Consider the following 18,855-nt stretch of genomic DNA (forward strand, 5'->3'; position numbering starts at 1 on the left):
AAGTACAAAGCAAGGTGAAGGCACACAAAAAATAGAGAAAGAGGAAGGAGAAAATTAGGGAAAACCAAGGACTGGGCAGAGAAGATATGTAGAATAAGCTAGGTGAAAGCAGTGAGAATGAGGGAAAAGCACGGGGAATGTACACAAAACAATGGGTAAATACGCAAGGTGAAAGCAGTGAGAATGAAGACAAACAAGGAGAAGGAACACAAAACAATGCGTGAAAAAGCAAGGAGAAAACAGTGAAAACGAGGGAGCATCAAGAAGATGCCACACAAAAAGCAGGTGAAAGCAAGGCGAAAGCAGTGAGAACAAGGGAAAAACAAGGAAAAGGCACGCAATACAACAGGTAAGAAAGCAAGGAGAAAGCCGTGACAATGAGGGGAAAGCAAGGAGAAAGCACAAAAAAATACAGGTATGAACAGCAAGGAGAAAGCAGTGAGAACGAGGGAAAAACTAGGAAAAGGTACACAAAGTATGGAGGAAAGGCAAGGTGAAAGCAGTGAGAACGAGATTAAAAAAGGCAAAGTGAATGCAGTGGGAAAAGGGAAAACCAAGGCAAGGAGAAGGCACATAAAAACAAGGGAAAATCAAGGCGAAAGCAGTGAAAACGAGGGAAAGGCTAGAAGAAGGCATTCAAAAGAGAGGGAAACAGCAAGGAGAAAGCAGTGAAAATGAGGGAAAGTAAGGAGTGGGCACAGAAAAAATAGAGAAACGAGAAGGGAAAGCAGTGAAAACGAGGTAAAAGAAAGGGTACAGCACATAAAATACTGCATGTAAAAAAGCAAGGTTAATGCAGTGAGAACAAGTAAAAAGCAAGGTGAAGGCACACAAAAAAGAGAGAAAAAGGAAGGAGAAAGCCGTGAAAACGAGGGAAAAGTAAGGAGTGGGCACAGAAAAAATGGGGAACAAGAAACGAAAGCAGTGAAAACGAGGGAAAAGCAAGGGTACAGCACATAAAATAACGTGTGAAAAAGCAAGGTTAAAGCAGTGAGAACAAGTAAAAAGCAAGGTGAAGGCACACAAAAAGAAAGAGGAAGGAGAATGCAGTGAAAACGAGGGAAAACCTAGGAGTGGGGACAGAAAATATATGGGAAAACGCAAGGTGAAAGCAGTGAGAACGAGGGAAAAACAAGGAGAAGGTACCCAAAAACGGGTACAAACTCAAGGTGAAAGCAGTGAGAATGAGGGAAAACATGGAGAAGGAACACAAAATAAGGCATGAAAAAGCAAGGAGAATGCAGTGGAAATGAGGGAAAACCAAGGAGTGGGCACAGAAGATATGTTGAATACGCTAGGTGAAAGCCATGAGAATGAGAGAAAAGTAAGGAGAAGGTACACAAAATATGGGGAAAAAGCTAGATGAAAGCAGTGAGAATGAGGGAAAAGCAATGAGAATGTACACAAAACAATGGGTAAATACGCAAGGTGAAAGCAGTGAGAATGAAGAAAAACAAGGAGAATGAACACAAAATAATGCATGAAAAAGCAAGGAGAAAACAGTGAAAACAAAGGAGCATCAATGAGAAGCCACACAAAAAGCAAGTGAAAGCAAGGCAAAAGCAGTGAGAACAAGGGAAAAACAAGGAGAAGGCACTCAATACAACAGGGGAAAAAGCAAGGAGAAAGCAGTGACAATGAGGGAAATGCAAGGAGACAGAACTAAAAAAGCAGGTATGCACAGCAAGGAGAAAGTAGTGAGAATGAGGGAAAAGGTATACAAAATATGGAGGAAAGGCAAACTGAAAGCAGTGAGATCGAGGGTAAAAAAAACAAAGTGACTGCAGTGAGAAAAGGGAAAACCAAGCCAAAGAGAAGGCACACAAAAACAAGGGAAAATCAAGGAGAAAGCAGTGAAAATGAGGGAAAGGCAAGAAGAAGGCACTCAAAAGACAGGGAAACAGCAAGGAGAAAGCAGTGAAAATGAGGGAAAGTAAGGAGTGGGCACACAAAAAATGGGGAACAAGAAGGGAAAGCAGTGAAAACAAGGGAAGATCAAGGGTACAGCACATAAAATAACGTGTGAAAAATCAAGGTTAAAGCAGTGAGAACAAGTAAAAAGCAAGATGAAGGCACACAAAAAGAGAGAAAGAGGAAGGAGAAAGCAGTGAAAAGAAGGGAACAACAAGGCGTTGGGACAGAAAATATATGGGAAAAAGCAAGGTGAAAGCAGTGAGAACCAGGGAAAAACAAGGAGAAGGCACACAAAATATGGGGAAAAGCAAGGTGAAAGCAGTGAGAATGAGGGAAAAGCAACATATATGCACACAAAAAACAGGTAAAAAAGCAAGGTGAAAGAAGTGAGAATGAGGGAAACTAGGAGAAGGAACACAAAAGAATGCATTAAAAAGCAAGGAGAAAGCAGTGTAAATAAGGGTAAATCAAGGAGAAGCATCACAAAGAACAGGTGAAAGCAGTGAGAACGAGGGAAAACAAGGCAAAGTCACTAAATACAACAAGCAAAAAAGAAAGGCGAAAGCAATGAGAACAAGGGAAAAGGAAGAAGATCGCACACAAAACAAGAGGGAAAAGCAAGGAGAAAGCAGGAAAAATAATGGATAAGCAATGAGAAAGTACACAGAAAATGGAGAAAAAGCAAGGAGAAAGAAGGGAAAATGAGGGGAAATCAAGGAGAGGGCACAAAAAATACCAAGTGAAAAAGCAAGGAAAAAGCAGTGAAACCGAGGGAAAGCAAGCATCTGGCACACAAAAAACTCAGGGAAAAGTAAGGAGAAAGCAGTGAAAATTAGGGAAAAGCAAGGAGGAGCATTAAAAAAACAGGTAAAAAAGCAGAGAGAAAGCATTTAGAACAAAACAAGGGAAAGGCAAGGTGTAGACACTCAGAACATTAGTACATATAGCAAGGAGAAAACAGTGAGAACAAGAGAAAAGCAAGGAGAAGGTTCACAAAATATAAGGGAAGAAGTAAGGTGAAAGCAGTGAGAACAATGGAAGGCACAATAAAAATGATGGAAAGAGGAAGGTGAAAACAGTGGAAAAGAGGTTAAAAAAACAAAGTGAATGCCGTGAGAAGAGGGAAAAACAAGCCACGGAGAAGGCACACAAAAACAAGGTAAAAAGCAATGAGAAAGTAGTGAAGACGACGGAAAAGCAAGGAGCGGTCACACAAAAATGACAAAAAAAGAAGGGAAAGCAGTGAAAACGAGGGATAAGCAAGGATATGGCACATAAAATAACATGTGAAAAAGCAAGTTTAAAGCAGTGAGAACAAGTAAAAAGCAAGGTGAAGGAACACAAAAAAGAGAAAAAGAGGAATTAAAAAGCAGTGAAAACAAGGGGCACAGAAAATATGTGGGAAAAAGCAAGGTGAAAGCAGTGAAAATGAAGGAAAAGTAAGGAGAAGGTATACAAAATATGGGGAAAGCAAGATGAAAGCAGTGAGAATGAGGGAAAAGCAAGGAGAATCTACACAAAACAATGGGGAAATACGCAAGGTGAAAGCAGTGAGAATGAAGAAAAACAAGGAGAAGGAACACAAAATAATGCATGAAAAAGCAAGGAGAAAGCAGTGAAAATGAGGGAGCATCAAGGAGAAGCCACACAAAAAGCAAGTAAAGCAAGGTGAAAGCAGTGAGAACAAGGGAAAAACAAGGAAAAGGCACTCAATACAACAGGTAAAAAAGCAAGGAGAAAGCAGTGACAATGAGGGAAAAGCAAGGAGACAGCACTAAAAAAACAGGTATGAACAGCAAGGAGAAAGCAGTGAGAACGAGGGAAAACTAGGAAAAAGTACACAAAGTATGGAGGAAAGGCAAGGTGAAAGCAGTGAGAACGAGGGTAAAAAAAAACAAAGCGAATGCAGTGAGAAAAGGGGAAACCAAGCCAAGGAGAAGGCACACAAAAGCACTCAGGAGAAAGCAGTGAAAATGAGGGAAAGGCAAGAAGAAGGCACTCAAAAGACGGAAACAGCAAAGAGAAAGCAATGAAAATGAGGGAAAAGTAAGGAGTGGGCACACAAAAAATGGAGTACAAGAAGGGAAAGCAGTGAAAACGAGGGAAAGCAAGGGTACAGCACATTAAATAACATGGGGAAAAGCAAGGTTAAAGCAGTGAGAACAAGTAAAAAGCAAGGTGAGGGCACACAAAAAGAGAGAAAGAGGAAGGAGAAAGTAGTGAAAACAAGGGAAAACCAAGGAGTGGGGACAGAAAATATAGAGGAAAAAGCAAGGTGAATGCAGGGGAACGAGGGAAAAACAAGGAGAAGTTACACAAAATATGGAGAAAAGCAAGGTGAAAGCAGTGAGAATGAGGAAAAAGCAACAAATATGCACAAAAAAGGGGTAAAAAAGCAAGGTGAAAAGTGAGAATGAGGGAAAACTATGAGAATGAACACAAAATAATGCACTAAAAAGCAAGGAGAAAGAACTGTAAATGAGGGAAAATCAAGGAGAAGCCACACAAAAAACAGGTGAAAGCAGTGAGAACGAGGGAAAACAAGGCAAAGGCACTGAATACATGAAGTGAAAAAACAAAAAAACAAGGATAAAGCAGTGAAAACGCTGGAACAGCAAGAAGTGGGCACACCAAAAAATGGATGAAAAAGCAAGGTGAAAGCAGTGTGAACAAGGGAAAAGTAAGGCTACGGCACTCCAAAAAGTGGGTAGAAGAGCAAGGAGAAAGCAGTGAGAATGAGGGAAAAGCAAGGAGGTCGCACACGTAAAATGAGGGGAAAAAGCAATGAGAAAGCATAGACAATAGGGGAAAAGCAAGGACAAGGCACACAAACTAAGGGGGACGATCAAGTAGAAAGCAGCGAAAACAAGAGAAAAGCAAGGAGCGGATGTGAAGGCACACTAAAAATGATGGAAAAAGCACAGAAAAAGCAGTGAAAACAATGGAAAAGCATGGAGAAGGCACACGAAATATGGGGAAAAGCAAAGTGAATGCTGTGAGAACAAGGGAAAAGCAAGGAGAAGGCACACAAAAAACAGGAAAAGAGGAAGGAGCAAGCAGTGAAAACAAGGGAAAACCGAGGAGTGGGCACAGAAAATATGTGGGAAAAGCAAGGTAAAAGCAGTGAGAAAGGGAAAAGCAAGTAGAAGGGACATAAAAAAACAAAGGAAAAGGCAAGAAGAAAGCAGTGAAAATGAGAGAAGGGCAAGGAGAAGGCGCACAAAATACAGAAGAGAAAGCAAGATAAAAGCAGTGAAAACAATAGAAAAGCAAGGAAAAGGCACACAAAAAAAGAAGGGAAAAGTAAGTAGAAAGTAATGAAAACAATGGAAAGCGTGGAGTGGGCACACAAAATACGGTGGGGGGAAACAAGGAGAAAGCAGTGAGAACAATGGAAAAGCAAAGGATGGGCACACAAAAATGGGTAAAAAAGCAAGGTTAAAGCAGTGAGAATGAGGGAAAAGCAAGGAGAAGACACATAAAATGGGGAAATAAGCAAGGAGAAAGCAGAGAGACTAAGGGAAAAAGCAAGGAGAAGGCACAGAAAATACAGGGGAAAAACAAGGTGTGAGCAGTGAGGCCGAAGGAAAAGCAAGGAGAAAGCACACAAAACATAAGGGAAAAAGCAAGGAGGATGCTGTGAAAATGAACAAAAAGCAAGGATTGGGCACACAAAATCAATGGGTAAAAGCAAGGCTGAAGCAGTGAGACCGAGGGAAAAGCAAGGAAGGGCACAAAAAATAAGGAGAAAAGGCATAGAAAAGCAGTCCAAATGACTGAAAAGCAAGGAAAAGGCACACAAAAAACAGGTAAAAAAGCAAGGTGAAAGCAGTGAAAATGAGGAAGCAAGGAGAGGGCACACAAAAAATGGGTGGAAAAGCAAGGTGAACACATGGACAACGAGGAAAGAGCAAGATGAAGGAACTAAAACAATTGCAGAAAAAGCAAGGAGAAGACAAGAGCCATGCAGCTGCACGTGACCGCTGGGCCTTTTTTTTAAAGAAATTGCCTTGGATTGGGGACAAAATTGTTTAAAAAAACATTTTTGATCACCAGAGGTGTCCCGTTGAGACCCCACCACCATCTCTAGGGAGTGGGGGTATCTCTACCCTGTCCCCTTGTCTTTTTATTAATGTTTTTTTCCTGGGAATGGGCTGAATCTGAGCCCCAAAATGGCTGCCAGCACTTCCTACTTGAAGTGCTGCCAGACAATCAGATCTCACAATGAGATCTGTAATTAGGCTGTGCACAGCTATACAAATGTATTTTCTTTAATAACTACAAAACTACTGAATGCCCCAAAACTTTCAAGACACCACTGAGTGGCATTCACATTTTGAATATTTTGTGTACATTCTTCAAACAATGCAAAGTTATTGGCAAAACAAAAATTGGTTTTCCTATGGAAACTAGGTTCTAACTATAGCTTCCTACTGGCGATAGAATACCTTCATGGATATACATTTTTCATGTGGCACAATTTTCTGTATGTTCATCCTATAACTTCGCATTTCAAAATTGGGAAAATAAATACATTTTCTGTAAGAATTCAATATAGCATGCCACTTTACCACTGTTTTCAGAGATCACTGTCTGTGAATTTGGAGTTTGGCACCACTATGCATCATAGAAAGTCTAAGCTACTTTATATCCTAAGTTACTCTATGAATATAATATTTAGTCTTGAGAAATATGTTTTTGTATAAAAAAATACTATGTTTGTTTTCTAAATAACTGAGACGTTGCCCGTAAAAGTGTGTGGACAGTGTTTTGTTGGCTGAAGAGTCCCTGTGCAGTATGTATGGATTTTATTCACCTATTTCAGTGTGACCACCCTAGAGTGCAGAGCGGAAGATACAGAAGGATGCTCCAGGACAAATAATATTTGCGTGGTGGGCTTTCCAGAGGGAGTCGGAGACACTAACGTGGTCTCAAATGCAGAACAATGGAAATGTGACCTACTTCCACCCGAAAGGCTCTCACAATATTTCTCTGTCGAGAAAGCACACCGAGTCCCTGCGAGGCCTCCACCACCCGGATCGAACCCAAGACCTCTTGGGATTTTCCTGCTCTACCACGTGCATAGAGACTCTATACTACGTGAGACACGGGCACTCCCAGACTTAACAGTAGACAATGCCAAAGTTATGTTATTCTTGACTACACTGTTTCAGTAGAGAAACAAAGGAGCTCTTTTATGGCCGTGAAACGTCAGCTGCGGAACCTCAATTTAAAGAATTCTCTACTATTTCCTGTGAAAAAGGGAAAATCCAGTTTTTTGCCACCCCTGAAGCCACCGGGGCTGGCTGGAAGTGACAGGCCTTGCCCATCAGCCAACATTGTCACCAACCCACGATGGCATGCAGGAATCATTGCTGGGATTCCCCTTCTAAGATCAAGGCATGCTCCCAACATGCACCAGATTATTCATGGCAAGCGTTGAACGTTACAAACTGCGGCAACAATCTGAGACACTCCTCAAATCTTTAATCTTGATGTAGATCTCGATGGATCCACTTGCAAGTCTGATTCCTTTCACAATGTCTCCTCGGAACCAGACTCAGTGGCCCCACGCAATGTGACACCAAGATCACAGACAATATCATCTGAATTGGTTTCTGTCCTGGATCCTTATATGTACACTAGCAATGGAATTCCTTATCAACACTATTAGATATCTAATGGAACTATGACTTTGTTATGTTCTTATGTTCTATTGCTGTGCTCTGGCGTTCTTTTGCTATGTCCCGCCGGTGCGTTCCAACGAGATCAGTTGGAGCGCGTCAGTCAGACAGAGGACATGGCGGTGGTTCGTGTGAGGAACTGGAAATAAATAAATACGCATCGAGACACAACCCTGACTTACTGGTGTTTCTGGGGCAGATCGTAACAGACTTACAGATGCCCCTTTGCAACTGGCACAATTTACATGAGTTTTTTCATATTCCTCCCTATTTGTTTCTCCTTACCTCCTCATTTGTCCTCCCCACTCCTCTACCCCTTAGCCCCTTTCCCCCCTCTGGTTCCTGCTCCTTCCTCTTTTCTAACCCCTGTCCTTCACTGTACCCACCTGCATCAGTTGCTTAGACACTATGAGCACTTTGCTACATTGTTATACAACAAGCTATGTCAAGTATCCTTGTTTGCCTACACGATCACCATATTTGGGGCCACTGTCACTGGGCTCCCCTTAAACACCCCTCCTTTGTAGGCACTTTCTCCCTCCACTTTTGTTGAATTTGTACCAAGTAGTTTGATAGTTTGGGATGACACCAGTTGTCCCTCTGCTCAGATGGTATTTTTGTCTTTGTTTTTTATTGTTTGCAGCATGGGTTTCGTTGTTACATGCTGCTTATGTTGCTTGTTAACTAGAGCCTGCCTCTTCTTTGCTTCTCTCCACCATCCCGGGGCCGTCCGCAGAGCGTATGGAGTCCTACGAGGCCCTCCTCTGCCACCACAGCAGCTGTCAAGCAAAACCCCCATCGATAGCCATGGCTCTCACTAACATTCTCACTTGGAACATAAGGGGTATACACATACCCCCATGCAGGTACTCCATTTACTCATACCTTAAAAGGCATTCCATCCACATTGTACTCTTGCAGGAAATGCATCTCACCCTATTAGAAGCCGCTAGACTACAGCGGCACTGGCGGGGCCAATTATTTGCAACACACTTCTCTTCTTATGCCAGGGGAGCCCTTATCTTGATTAAGCCAGGAACCCCTTTCACTGCTGACGAACATGTCCTAGATGCAGAGCGATTAAATGTATCTGTCCATAGGCGTCTTGATGGTTGGGTAAATCTATTCGGATCCATCTATGCACCAAATACAGAGCAAGGTCTCTTTTATGACAAACTATCCGGCATTCTTTCTTGCTGGAGTGACCTTCCTTGGCTTATAGGGAGGACTTTTACAGTGTTATTGATCCGAGACTAGATCGCTCCTTCCCATCACTATCCAATACCCCCACGATGTCCGCTGCCCGATCACTACAAGACTGACTTCGCCACTGGCACTTAACTGACATCTGGCGCCAACAAAACATCAACATCAGGGTATATTAATTCTTTTCTGCACCCCACCAACTGCATGTACGCCTCAACAGAACCCTTTGTGCAGATAACCTGATCCTCACAGTACTACATATAGATTACTTGGGGCGCAGCCACTCTGACCATAACCCACAATATTTACAGTTGGGATGGGATATCTCCCCTCCTTCTATTCCCACTTGGCATCTACGATCCGAGGTATTTGAAGACTCCCTCTTCCGTACGTCTTTATCTAATGTCATAACTGAATACTTTTTTTGTAACGACAACACAGCATCCACAAGGCTCCTTTAATGGATGCAAAAGGTTGTCCAACAGTCTTTTCTCATTCACAATTGCCAGTAGACCACTGTATAGTTCTGTATGCTTTAAATTCCCTTTGCTTGACATCTTAGGGGCAGAATTAATATGCTTTGAAATAGCATAGTATGAAGCCTCTGGTTCTGTCATAAAATCTGGATTTTCTCATCTTATATCACACTTATCTACCCATTACCATATGTCATGTCTCCATCAATCTAGCCTCCATTCCCACTTTGACTCATCCCAAATCCATTCTACTACTTTCATCTCCTAAATAAGCTCTTCCCTCCGCTTCCACATCTAACTCACCCAAACCTCACTTTACTACCATGATCTCCCAATTAACACTTCTATATTCTCCCTCATTTGTCTCACCCTGCTACTATGATCTCCATAACCCTTTCCACAGACTCTTCCCTCCTCCATCCCCCCTTTACTCATCCAAAGCCTAAATCCTATTACCATAAACTCCCAATTAACACTTCTGGATTCTTTCCTCCTCCACCCCTCCATTACTCCAGTCAATCTAACTAACAAACTATCATATCCACGGCTCAAATTAACTCATAATAATACTAAAACTGTACTCATTACCCTATATTAATCCACCACTAATTCTTTTTGGGTTCCGGAATAGCGTGCTACTCGCCGAAAAGCGCTTCGGCGCCTCGTCAGGGGTAGTAAGCACTATATAAATATTATTACAATACAATACAATACAATAAGGGGACATTGCTTAGACAAACAGTGGAATATGTGTCAATCTATTGAAAGAGACCTCACTTGTGTTGATAAAACATTACTGCAACATGAAAACCATGCACTCCACGACCCTGAATCACAACACAATTTAAAGAGTAAGCACAGGGAACAAGCATCCTTATTGGAAAGGCTGTGCTATCTCAACTACGCAGCCCACTCTGCCCGCACGACAGGGCGGGCAGACTGCTAGCTTGGCTAATTCACCAAGAACATGCCCACACTCCTATTTCGACATTATGCACTGCTTCGAGAGCTTTACTTTACACTCAAAATGAGATACACAATGAACTTACAAGCTACTACACATCCCTATGTCAATCCACCGCCACAGCAAATCTAGATGATGAGTCGTATGCCTTCTTACACTCCCTCTCCCTTTCCACCATTACACTGGAACAACGTACAGAGCTGGAAGAACCCATGATGCCCTTAGAGATTCAAGAAAGTATACACACTCTCACAAATGGCAAGACCCCTAGCCCTGACGGCCTCCTGGCTGAGGTTTACAAAGATTACGCCAACCTGATCGCCCCTGACTACTACAATTATACAAGGAGGCGTTGGGTGTAGCTACCTTGTCTGCCTCTCAGTGTGAGGCCCTACTGGTCTCCCTCCCAGAGCCAGGCAGGGGCCGACAGAGATGGAATCTTATAGACCACTAGTGATGCTTAATACAGACTGTAAGATCTTGGCTTTAACCTTGGTGACCAGACTAGAGTCATGGTCCTGCAGCTGGTTCATATGGACTGAAACAGGTTTATTCCCGCACTTAACACTTCACTGAACATCAGACGTTTCTTCCGTATCATGAAATACTCAACACACGCATGGCCTAAGGCTGGTTGCCTTGTAATGGACCTTGAAAAGACCTTCGACCACTAGAATGGCCCTACCTGTTCAGAGTACTACACCACTGTGGCCTTGGTCCTTGTTTTATACATTAGTACAGTTACTTTTCACGCACACCTTGATCAGAGCGAAGACTGGCACTGCCATCTCTGAACTAAACTTAATTGGCAAAGGGACCCGCCAAGGCTGCCACCTCGCATTGCTATTCTCCTTAGCGATGGAACCACTGGCTGTGGAACTTTGCCGGTGAGGGGAAACCTGGGGCATTTTGCTGGGAGATGGGTTGCATGTTGTATCTCTCTATGCAGATGACCTCCTTTTATATCGCAGAGATATCAGTAATGTCCCCGACATCGCCAACATATTACAACATTTTGCCTCCTTATCTGCACTTCGAGTAAACTGGGCGAAATCATGCTTATTTCACTTTGCTCCAGAACTATCAGATGCAGGCCTCACCCTCATGGGTCTAACTATCCCTTGGCAACCTAGAACGTTTCGATATCTGGGTATTCGTATATGTCATACCTCAAATGATTTACACAATGGAAACCTTAGGCAGGCAATCTCCTCTATTCGGACCCAGATGAGCTTCTGGCAGACACTGTCACTGTCAGGGCTGAGTGGCCCTACTAAAAATGGTGGTCCTTCCCTGGCTTTTATACTATTTCACTAACCTACCCATCTATGGCCCACCTAGATTGTTTAGGGAATTTGAACCCAGGATCAGAGAATTCGTATGGAACACAGGCCGCTGCAGGGTTGCATTGGCAAAACTGTATTTGTCACTGGATAAGGGGGTCTTGCGGTACCGAATTTTTGACATTATTACTTGGCCTCTCGGCTACAATGGGTAGCCAAATGGCCCGCGGGCATATGCTTGTCTGACACGGCCACTACATCACCGCCTTGGACGCTATATGCTACATCCCATCTATTTCACCCGATTATGCACATTAAAACACTAGAACCCCTACTTCTTGATGTTGCGCATCCCTGCTACCACTGCAGTCTTTTTCTCACATGCATGACGACCCCTTATGCCCCAGCATTAGCCTTACTGGGCACAACCAGACATGAAGTACCAACATCTACAGTGGATCTGGAGCTCTGGCATGCCGTGGGGCAACATGCACTGGGAGACCTACATTTTGACGGCACCCTGACCCCCTTTGTTACACTGACAGACAACACCAACTTGCCAGCAGTTCAGTTTTTACTACATAGCTCTCTGCTGGCCTCACTGTGCCAATGGTGGAGTGACCTATCGTCCGAGCCATCAACTCATCTAATAGTGCAGTACCTTCAAGTCATGGGATCAGGGGAGCACTTAGTACACTGGCTGGCTAGTTCACTACTAGCCCACGTCGCACCTTCAAATGTTGCTCTACGCAGCCATTGGAAGAGGATCTCACCGACCCTTCACAGACAAGGAATGGGCCACAGCTTTCAAGAGCTCCACTAAAGTACCGCATATTGCAAGATTTTGCCATATCCAGTTTTATATCCTGCACTGGGCCTACCTTACCCCCACTAAAATCAATTGATACTTCCAACGAACTGATGCTGCCTGTCCCAGATGTGCTTTATCAGGTGCCGACCTACTTCATATGATGTGGTCCTTCCCGTCCCTACGACCGTACTGGCAAGGTGTATTGGTCCATCTCTCCACCTGTGCATCACGTCCACTGTTGCAAACATGGGACGAATGTATATTAGCGGTATTTCCTAGGGCCAAAAAGCACAAAGCAACCTCTCAGTTTCTCGATTTAGATTTCTCGAGGGGGGTAGCTTTACGATGAGAGGATTATATGGGGTTACATAAATGCCCAATACCCTCTAGCTGGGATGTGCTAATGTTAGACCTCGAAGAGCTGGTGAAGGAGGAGGAGGAGGGAACCGAGAGTCTGCTACCCACATTGTGACGACACTCTGACCCAACTGGGCTCTCTATGACTTAGGCATAGTTTCTTTAAACGTTTTACTCCCAGTTCTGTCCCTGATAAGTCACATTAATTCTGAATATAATGTATCCTTGCGGGATGCCTGATCTGGTGGGGTGGGCTGAGAGGCAGAGGGAGAGCGACTGTTGAAGCTTGTTAAACCGGTCCTTAGTTGTAATAGTTCTAGCAGTTATGGAATGTTATCTTATGTTGTTCGCATTATTGAATCTTCCAATTTTCCCGTACAGATATGGGCATTTGGCCACCATGGGATACTCTTGGTCTCATTTTTATACTGTACTATTATATATATTGAATCCTGTAGACATGAGTAGATCCAAAGAAGTCACATGTTTCCTTGATTACATTGTATGTCAATGTTATAACTTGCCTATGTTCACATACCTGGGAAAAATTGATGCCAACTTTTTACCGTTTATCTTCTAAACTGTATTCAACAACATTGCCTCTGCACTCTTTATAACCTGTAATTGTTGTTCACAAACAAAAATTAATAAAAAGATTAATGGAAAAATGGATGATCTGTCAAAGAGGTGTTTATGGTGGACTGTTTTGTCCCTAAAGCAGTACTTTTTATAAGAAGCAACTGAAGGTTTTGACTTAAGGCTCTGCAGGTTGTGAAAAGTTATATTATGAATTTAATGGTTGGAAAATTGCAAAGATTTTAAATAATCTCACAATAAAGTATTCATTCGTTTATATTAAGATGTATTTCATCTTCTAAGGGAAAAGGTGCATAATTAAATATTGTTTTAGTCTAAATATGATTTCAGAGATTGAGAACGAAACTTTGAACTACTTGGAAGTTGTCCCAACATTATCTACACTATATCTTATACAGGGAGTGCAGAATTATTAGGCAAGTTGTATTTTTGAGGATTAATTTTATTATTGAACAACAACCATGTTCTCAATGAACCCAAACAACTCATTAATATCAAAGCTGAATATTTTGGGAAGTAGTTTTTAGTTTGTTTTTAGTTTTAGCTATGTTAGGGGGATATCTGTGTGTGCAGGTGACTATCACTGTGCATAATTATTAGGCAACTTAACAAAAAAAAATATATACCCATTTCAATTATTTATTATTACCAGTGAAACCAATATAACATCTCAACATTCACAAATATACCTTTCTGACATTCAAAAACAAAACAAAAACAAATCAGTGACCAATATAGCCACCTTTCTTTGCAAGGACACTCAAAAGCCTGCCATCCATGGATTCTGTCAGTGTTTTGATCTGTTCACCATCAACATTGCGTGCAGCAGCAACCACAGCCTCCCAGACACTGTTCAGAGAGGTGTACTGTTTTCCCTCCTTGTAAATCTCACATTTGATGATGGACCACAGGTTCTCAATGGGGTTCAGATCAGGTGAACAAGGAGGCCATGTCATTAGATTTCCTTCTTTTATACCCTTTCTTGCTGTGGAGTACTTGGACGCGTGTGATGGAGCATTGTCCTGCATGAAAATCATGTTTTTCTTGAAGGATGCAGACTTCTTCCTGTACCACTGCTTGAAGAAGGTGTCTTCCAGGAACTGGCAGTAGGACTGGGAGTTGAGCTTGACTCCATCCTCAACCCGAAAAGGCCCCACAAGCTCATCTTTGATGATACCAGCCCAAACCAGTACTCCACCTCCACCTTGCTGGCGTCTGAGTCGGACTGGAGCTCTCTGCCCTTTACCAATCCAGCCACGGGCCCATCCATCTGGCCCATCAAGACTCACTCTCATTTCATCAGTCCATAAAACCTTAGAAAAATCAGTCTTGAGATATTTCTTGGCCCAGTCTTGACGTTTCAGCTTGTGTGTCTTGTTCAGTGGTGGTCGTCTTTCAGCCTTTCTTACCTTGGCCATGTCTCTGAGTATTGCACACCTTGTGCTTTTGGGCACTCCAGTGATGTTGCAGCTCTGAAATATGGCCAAACTGGTGGCAAGTGGCATCGTGGCAGCTGCACGCTTGACTTTTCTCAGTTCATGGGCAGTTATTTTGCGCCTTGGTTTTTCCACACGCTTCTTGCGACCCTGTTGACTATTTTGAATGAAACGCTTGATTGTTCAATGATCACGCTCCAGAAGCTTTGCAATTTTAAGAGTGCTGCATCCCTCTGCAAGATATCTCACTATTTTTGACTTTTCTGAGCCTGTCAAGTCCTTCTTTTGACCCATTTTGCCAAAGGAAAGGAAGTTGCCTAATAATTATGCACACCTGATATAGGGTGTTGATGTCATTAGACCACACCCCTTCTCATTACAGAGATGCACATCACCTAATATGCTTAATTGGTAGTAGGCTTTCGAGCCTATACAGCTTGGAGTAAGACAACATGCATAAAGAGGATGATGTGGTCAAAATGCTCATTTGCCTAATAATTCTGCACTCCCTGTATTTTAATTATTACAGTCAACTGAAGGACACTATGAACTATACAAAGGTGTAACTGTGATATATCATTCGTGCTTTAGAATAATTATCTATACTTTAAATAATAGTTAAAAGGTTAACTTACAACACTCAAAAAGTGATTAATTGAAAGGTTTACTTCCAAACCTCAGAAAGTGATAAGTTGGAAGAAATGATATTAATTTATTGAAATTTTTAAAGCAGTTTTAATTTAAAATGTATCATTAGAAGATAAATATGGCCATGTACTGTTTCTATGTCTTGTATTCTATTGTGAATCAAACAATAATGTTATAAATAGTCGTTCTATACACATAATATTTGTAAAAAATACTACATGAATTGGTGTCCAATGACTTGACCCGCACCATATCATCTTATTACAAAGGGTTTGCTCACCGTTGCCTTCCTTGACATTGCCCCACCCTGAGATCATACACTTCCACCCGGCGGGCAGCTTCTGGATGTTTGATGGCAGGCATAGTGGTTGGATGTACTTGCTGAAGATCAGGGTCTTCTGAAGTTCTAGCACAGCCACATCGAAGTCCAAGGTTGCTGGGTTATAGAATGGATGCTGGATCACTCTCCTAATGCTGGCCCTTACGGTACTCCCATCAGTGCCGCTTAAGGATGTTGTGCCAATGTAAGCGCTGACATACTCTGGCTTTGTACTATGGTTAGAGAAACATCCCATTAATAAAAAATCAACAAACTTTGGTGACTTCTGTATTGTTGCTTTTACACTAAGAAAGAATAATGTAATATTTTACTTGTAATAGGTTACTTTCTCTTCTTGCCCATTCCCTGTAGGTATCTCATCTTAAATGCTTTGCATGACTCAATGACAACTGAATATTTTAAAAAATGTTAACCCCAGAATGCTGTGCAAACTCAAACTAGGAAATGCAAAAAGGAAGCTTCCGCCTTGTTGCAAAGGCAAGGCAGTGCTCTATGTAACGTTAAGTAGCAGTACCAGATTCAAGAGAAGGCCCTCTAAGTGATCAGATCATGAAACAACAAATCCGCCAAGTACTTAATGTGGATACCCTCTTCAAGAGTGCAGTGGTGTATTCTTTCCTGGTAGCTAGAAAACTTTTTACTTTTAAAGAAAATCTGCAACATTGGCACTCATAAATCCTTTAGGAGTGAGAACTTTTCCTCTGTGACTTTCTTCTTAGTTCACTCCACATTTTGTTTTCATTTTATCTGAAGAGTGGTCGAAATTTTGAGGACATGTCACCTATGTAATTCATGCCTTCATATTTTCCCATCCCCCTCCTACACAGCACTTCAGCTGATGGATAAAGTCTAATATGTAATTATTGTTTAATAGTGCCCTTTGCTCCGACTACCTAGGTGGCGCAATGATACATTCAATTGCCCCCTCTGATTACTACATTTCAGTAGATGTGGCCAAATTTGTAACTGGCCGTGTTGATTTTAGTGCTGGTTCTGTGAGGAGATCTGCCTGATGTATAAAATGAATCCAGCGCAATGCAAAGAGATTGACCACAAATATTGAAGGACTCCTGCGAAACCTTAAGATAAACTGCAAATACAGAGATTTAAGGGACATCAGACCTACATCCCTGCCATTATTGTCATCCATTCCCTAGAAGGACATGGGTTTAAGTACCAAACACTGACAACAGGAAAAGGACATAGTGCAAGATTGCATTTATCAATGAGGCCGCTATCTTCTCTCCCACGGGCTGTCACTCGTATAGTGCAAGTTGTTGCCCATGGCAGGTAAACTATGCAAGTGCATCAGCTGACAAGGGCATGTGGTGACCTTTTAGTGCTTTGCAAGACCAAGATTCAAAATGGTGTGCAATTGTGATAATAGAAATTCAAAAGATATTTGTAACACACAGTGTAAGTGACCTTTGAGTTTTTTACTTGTGCAAAATCTGCAACTTGGCCATCACTATTACATTTCTTTTGTTGGCTATTGAATCTCCAAAGGTTTCATGGGGAAATATACAGGCCACATCCTACAGACTTCTGCTTCCTTAAGTCCGCATTTCTCCTTGATGTAATAATAAAAATAAACTTTTTGGCCCATATTTATACTTTTTTCAACGAAAAAGCGGCACAAATTTACAAAATACAATTGTAGTTTGTAAGTTTGCGCCGCTTTTGCGTCAGAAAATGACGCAAATGCGGTGCTAAAAAAGTATAAATATGGGCCTCTGTTCTCTGTCCAAGCAATTCTCCTCCATGAGCTGGTAATCTGTTTAATGTTTGCAAGGCGAAACACAAATTCTTGCTTTCAGTATGGTACCAACAGAGAAGAAAATCAATTTTAAGAATTAGGGAAAATGATCAAAGTCAATAGTCAAGATCAATGATTTGATTCAAATTACAATATTAAGACTGGTACAGCCACAATCAGGGATCAATTTTTAGGAAAAAACAGATCAGGAAATATGCAATTAAAAGCTGATACAATGGTATAATAACCATACAAATCAAACTTTGGATACCTGAAGCTTTGTACAATGGACTCCATGATAAAGCATGCCGCAAATAATTTTATGTGTGTTAGAGAGCTTTTCAAAAGAATTAAGGACTTTGCAGAAGGGGCATAGAGTCCCCTTTCCAAAGGTGGGCACCTCCCCTTTCGTCTCTTGATTGCTTCGTGCAATAGACCAAAACATGCAATAAACACCAAACTCACTTCTGGATGTCATGAGATGTTGTGGTTACATCAAAATTAATTTGTGATATAAATACATGTATTTCTTAAACATTTTTGGTGGACCCTATCAATTTTTTAAAGAAAAAAAGCAAATAAAAAAACCTTTCAAATCCCCCTTTTTTCAGTTGTTGAAAATGACACATACTGACGAGCTGATTTTATCATTTCGTCCTGGCTTTTTTTGACAGCATTCAATGCATGCATGAATTCCCTTTTGATGCTTATAAACTCTCGATTCCAAGTTGTGGGACATTTCAGTATCTATGTTTAATTAAGTTCTTTGGTCACATCAACAATATATATATATATATATATATATATATATATATATATATATATATATATATATATATATATATATATATTTATATATATATATATATATATAATTTATTTATTTATTGCAAAATAAGAGAGACTAGTGTGATTCTTACTGATTAAAACAGTGTGCGGCAGAAACAAGCCAGCGTCCCCCGATGACCGCTGCCCCACAAAAGTGGCGATTCCCTTCCTTCAGGCTTACTTGCCAGGGGACCTCCCCTCTGGATGCATCAAGTCCACCTACAATTTTGTTAGGCTTGGAGAGGCCTGGTCTTCCGCCACATTCTAAAAGAAGAAGAAAAGTAACCAATCAGCTGTTGATATCACCATCATACTTCCAAAGCCAAACTGAATGATTGGTTAGTGGTTCAGTGGAATGGTTGTCATTAGCTCCTGTAATTCAACTCTTAATTTACCCCAACTGTTGAAGTTATAAAACGTTTTCAGTCTATCATTATTGTTGGGTGACCCAAAATGGGCTGGTCACTTGGAGCGTTGTAAAAGTAATCTGACTTTCAAACAACTGTAAAAAAAAATGGGATGCAGTGAACAACTAACACCAGATACTTAGCTCCG

General features: G+C 41.6%; 1 protein-coding gene across 1 annotated transcript in view; it reads right to left on the bottom strand.

Annotated features, from left to right (window-relative positions):
- TMPRSS9 (transmembrane serine protease 9) overlaps window positions 1–18,855 on the bottom strand; it is a 143,657-nt gene that overhangs the window by 55,119 nt on the left and 69,683 nt on the right. Inside the window, exons 12-13 of the mRNA XM_069216322.1 lie at window positions 18,393–18,564; window positions 15,657–15,928 (exon numbers count right to left, since the gene is read on the bottom strand). Of these exons, the coding sequence (XP_069072423.1) occupies window positions 15,657–15,928; window positions 18,393–18,564 (444 nt within the window). The remainder of the gene's footprint in view (window positions 1–15,656; window positions 15,929–18,392; window positions 18,565–18,855) is intronic.

The sequence above is a fragment of the Pleurodeles waltl genome, chromosome 12, assembly GCF_031143425.1.
Source record: "Pleurodeles waltl isolate 20211129_DDA chromosome 12, aPleWal1.hap1.20221129, whole genome shotgun sequence".
Classification (NCBI taxonomy): Eukaryota; Metazoa; Chordata; class Amphibia; order Caudata; family Salamandridae; genus Pleurodeles; species Pleurodeles waltl.